The sequence below is a fragment of the Equus caballus genome, chromosome 1, assembly GCF_041296265.1.
Source record: "Equus caballus isolate H_3958 breed thoroughbred chromosome 1, TB-T2T, whole genome shotgun sequence".
Classification (NCBI taxonomy): Eukaryota; Metazoa; Chordata; class Mammalia; order Perissodactyla; family Equidae; genus Equus; species Equus caballus.
Genome location: NC_091684.1, coordinates 104628823 through 104632972, shown reverse-complemented (window position 1 = coordinate 104632972; position 4150 = coordinate 104628823). Strand labels below are relative to the sequence as shown.

Genomic DNA, 4150 nt, shown 5'->3' with positions numbered 1-4150 from the left:
AAGTGGAAGATTTGCAACCACAAAATAAAGATATTCTGCTGATCCAAACACGTTTTTAAAAAACCCAGTGTCTCCTGTATTGGGCACTCACTTGGCTGTAACTATAATTTTCTCACTCATCCTCTCACCAGAAAGAAAAAACAGTGCTTTTCTTTGACTGACATATCACCGTGCTGCGTGCATTTTTTCTTGTTGGTCTGCTCGCAGGGGACCCACAGTTCCTGGAAGCAATGATATGAAATATAGACATTTTCAGACAAGCGAAACAGAAAATCCTTTCTCAGGAGACCTGCGCTACAAGTGCTAGAGGTTGTTTATCAGGCTGAAGGGCAAGGGTATCAGATAAACACCTGAATCCAGAAAGGAATGAAAAGCATCATATATGGGTAGCTATAAAAGACTATATTTCTCCGCCATTTCGTGGACGCCGGGGTAGCGTGAGCATCTGCGGGGTCCGGGCGGGAGGGGAGCGGGAAGAGCCTTCCGAGGGTGTGTGGATTTGAGCCTCCGCATTTCTATCCCAAGATCTCGAAATGCATCGTGATTCCTGTCCATTGGACTGTAAGGTTTATGTAGGTAATCTTGGAAACAATGGTAACAAGACTGAATTGGAACGAGCTTTTGGTTATTATGGACCACTCCGAAGCGTGTGGGTTGCTAGAAACCCTCCCGGCTTTGCTTTTGTTGAATTTGAAGATCCCCGAGATGCAGCTGATGCTGTCCGAGAGCTAGATGGGAGAACACTATGTGGCTGCCGAGTAAGAGTGGAACTGTCTAATGGTGAAAAGAGAAGTCGAAATCGTGGTCCACCTCCCTCTTGGGGTCGCCGCCCTCGAGATGATTATCGGAGAAGGAGTCCTCCACCTCGACGCAGATCTCCAAGACGGAGAAGCTTCTCCCGCAGCCGGAGCAGGTCCCTTTCGAGAGATAGGAGAAGAGAGAGATCACTGTCCCGGGAGAGAAATCATAAGCCGTCTCGATCCTTCTCTAGGTCTCGTAGCCGATCTAGGTCAAATGAAAGGAAATAGAAGACCAGTTTGCAAGAGGAGGGGCGTACAGGAAATAACTTCATTTGACAGGAGTATGTACAGAAAATTCAAGTTTTGTTTGAGACTTCATAAGCTTGGTGCATTTTTAAGATGTTTTAGCTGTTCACATTTTTTGTCTCTTGGAACAGTGACACATAAAGTTGTAATTCTCTATGGTTTGAAATGGATCGTATGAGGCATGTAATACCAGTTGTTACTTTACAATGTTCCCTTAAGCAAAATTGAATTTGCTTTGAACTTTATTTAGTCTTGCGTAGACTGATAATAAACCTCTAACTCCTGCCCAGCTAAAGTGTGATGTTTAATATGAGGGAGACAAAACTGGCAGAAATTGAACTAAGACTGACTTTTTCCATAGCTGGGATATGGTGTACAACTGTAGTTGAAAAATCAGTCGTTAGAAGTTGCTGCGAACACAAGGCAGCAGGTAAAAATTAAAGTTGTACCATTAAACTAAATTGGTGGGGGTTTGGTTTTGTTTTAAAGAATCCAACTAGTCTTCGCACTGGGCAGAGGTTGTCTAGTTGGTGTAGAATCTAAGGAGTTTCAAGAAAGTTAGTTTACCTTTGCTTTAGGTCATAAGGTCCTTACGTGATTGCTGTATATGAATATATAACTCTTTGTAACATTCTTTATTTGGAAATTTGAGACTATTCAAGATACCAGTGTCCTGCCAGTTTAAGGGTACATTGTAGAGCTGAACTTTTGAGTTAACTGTGCGAGATTTTTTTTCATGCTGTCATTTGTAATATGTTTTGTGAGAATCCTTGGGATTAAAGTTTTGGTTACAAAAAAAAAAAAAGACTATATTTCTTATTACAATTCTTTTAAAAGACAACTATTTAAAGCAATAATAATAGCAATTTATTATAGGGTGTGAAACAGGTGAAAGTAAAACATATGATTATAATATAACAAAGACAGGGAGGGTAAATGAAATTATACTCTTTTTAGGTAATAAATTTTATGGAAATTGGTATAAATTAATTCTAAGCAAAATGTGATAAATTAAGAATATATATTGCAATCCCTGAGAGCTAAGCCAATAATATTATACAAAGAGGTGGAGCTAAAAAGCTAATGGAGGAAATAAAATGAACTGCTAAAAATCTTTGATTAATTGAAGGCAGAAAAGGAGGAACAGAAGAACCAAATAAAAAAACACCAAGTGAAACTAATATAAAACAAATAGCAGGATAGTAGATTTAAACCAAATCATATCAATAATTGCACTAAATGTAGATGGACTATGCACTTCAAATAAAGGGCAGAGACCATCAAATTGGATAAAAATGACCCAAATCTATGTTGTCTTAAGAGACACACCTGAAATATATAGACACAGATAAAGCAAAAGTAAAAAGATGGGAAAATCTATTATGTAGATATAATATAGATAGTAAGAAGAAATACAAACAAAAATAACATAAGAAAGCTGGCAGGGTCATATTAATATCAGACAAGTACGCTGCAAGACATGGAGTACTACAAGATATAGAGAGAGATATTTCATATTGATAAAAGGGTTAATTAATCAAGAAAATGTAACAATCCCAAATACGTGCACTTAGTAACTGTATTAGTTTGCTAGGGCTGTCATAACAAAGCACCACAGACTGCGAGGCTTAAAAAACAGAAATTTATTTTCTCACGGTTCTGGAGGCTGGGTATGTGATCTGATGATGCTGGCAGGGTTGGTTCCTTCTGAGGGCCATCTTCTCCCTGTGCCTTCACATTGTCTTCCCTCTATTCATGTCTGTGTCTACAACTCTATGCCCAATAACTACAGAATACACATGTTTTTTCAAGGACACATGGAACATTCTCCAAGATAGACCATGTGCCAGATCTTAAAATAAATAAACAAATATTAAGGGATTGACATCTTACAGAGTATGTTCTCTGATAACAATGGAATTATATTAGAAACAATAAAAAAAGAAGTCTAGAAAAGCCCCAACTGTTTGGAAATTAGCACACTAGTAAACAACTCATGAGTCAAAGAAGAAATCACAGGGGAAATCACAAAGGGAAATTCAGTTTATCTTAAACTGAAAGATTATGATAACACAACATATCAAAATATGTGGGATGCAGGTAAAGCTATGTTTAGAGAGAAATTTATAGCTTTAAATGCTTATATTACAGAAGGAGAAAAGTTTTGAATCAATGATCTAACTTTCTACCTTAAGTAGCTAGAAAAAGAAGGACAAATTAAGTCCATAGTAACAGGAAGAAAGAAAATAATAAAAACAAGAGCAGAAATCAATGAAATAGAAAACTAACAAAAAATAGAGAACACTAGAAGTTGGTTCTTTGAAAAGATTAATAAAATTGATAAACTCCAGCAAGACTTAGCAAGAAAGAAAGAGAGAAAGTAAAAGTGGGGCCAGGGTAAAGGCTATATGGTGGTTCTTTATACTGTTCTTACCAGTTTTTCTGTATGTTTGAAATTATATCAAAACAGGGGCCGGCCCCGTGGCCAAGTGGTTAAGTTTGTGCTCCACTTCGGTGGCCCAGGGTTTCGCTAGTTTGGATCCTCAGCACAGACACAGCACCACTCATCAAGCCATGCTGAGGCAGCATCCCACATGCCATGACTAGAAGGACCCACAACTAAAAATATACAACTATGTACTGGGGGGCTTTGGGGAGAAAAAGTAAAAGTAAAATCTTAAAAAAAAATTATATCAAAATAAAAATTTAAACAAAGCAGGTGAAATGTGCAAACTGATAATATTGAACGACTTAAATTTTGTGTCTATTTTTGCTGAAATGAAGATGGGAGTGGGAGAAATGTGGGAAGGAATAAAAATTATGGTTGAAGAAATGAGAGGGCCGAGTCCTTAGATGCGCCACGAAGATGCCCTTAACTGATCAGGTGCCAGTGCACGGCTTCTCTAACCCAGATGCCTACACAGCTGTGCGGTGTCGTTGTCATCTGGAGTCTCCTGAGCTGCACTAGGTTTCCACGCCAGTTTGCATTCTCTCCTGGATGTTTCTTGCACCCAACACTTAAACTCCTCTTGCAGCTCTAACCTAAACGCCATGTGAGGCCAAGTTTTTTCTACAATGTTATGGGAAAGAGGATTAACTTTTAC

The 4150-nt window shown here is 38.3% G+C and overlaps 1 protein-coding gene across 1 annotated transcript; it reads left to right on the top strand.

Moving 5' to 3' along the window:
- The first annotated feature begins 421 nt into the window (after window positions 1–421).
- LOC100053336 (serine/arginine-rich splicing factor 3) lies at window positions 422–1851 on the top strand. Its single transcript, XM_005602773.4, has one exon. It carries the CDS (start codon window positions 534–536, stop codon window positions 1026–1028), a length of 495 nt encoding a protein of 164 aa, XP_005602830.1. The 5' UTR covers window positions 422–533; the 3' UTR covers window positions 1029–1851.
- The last annotated feature ends 2299 nt before the right edge of the window (window positions 1852–4150 follow it).

Bases quoted from the DNA above. Each gene is read 5' to 3' on its own strand.
- LOC100053336 (XM_005602773.4), top strand. From the start codon at position 534: ATGCATCGTGATTCCTGTCCATTGGACTGTAAGGTTTATGTAGGTAAT.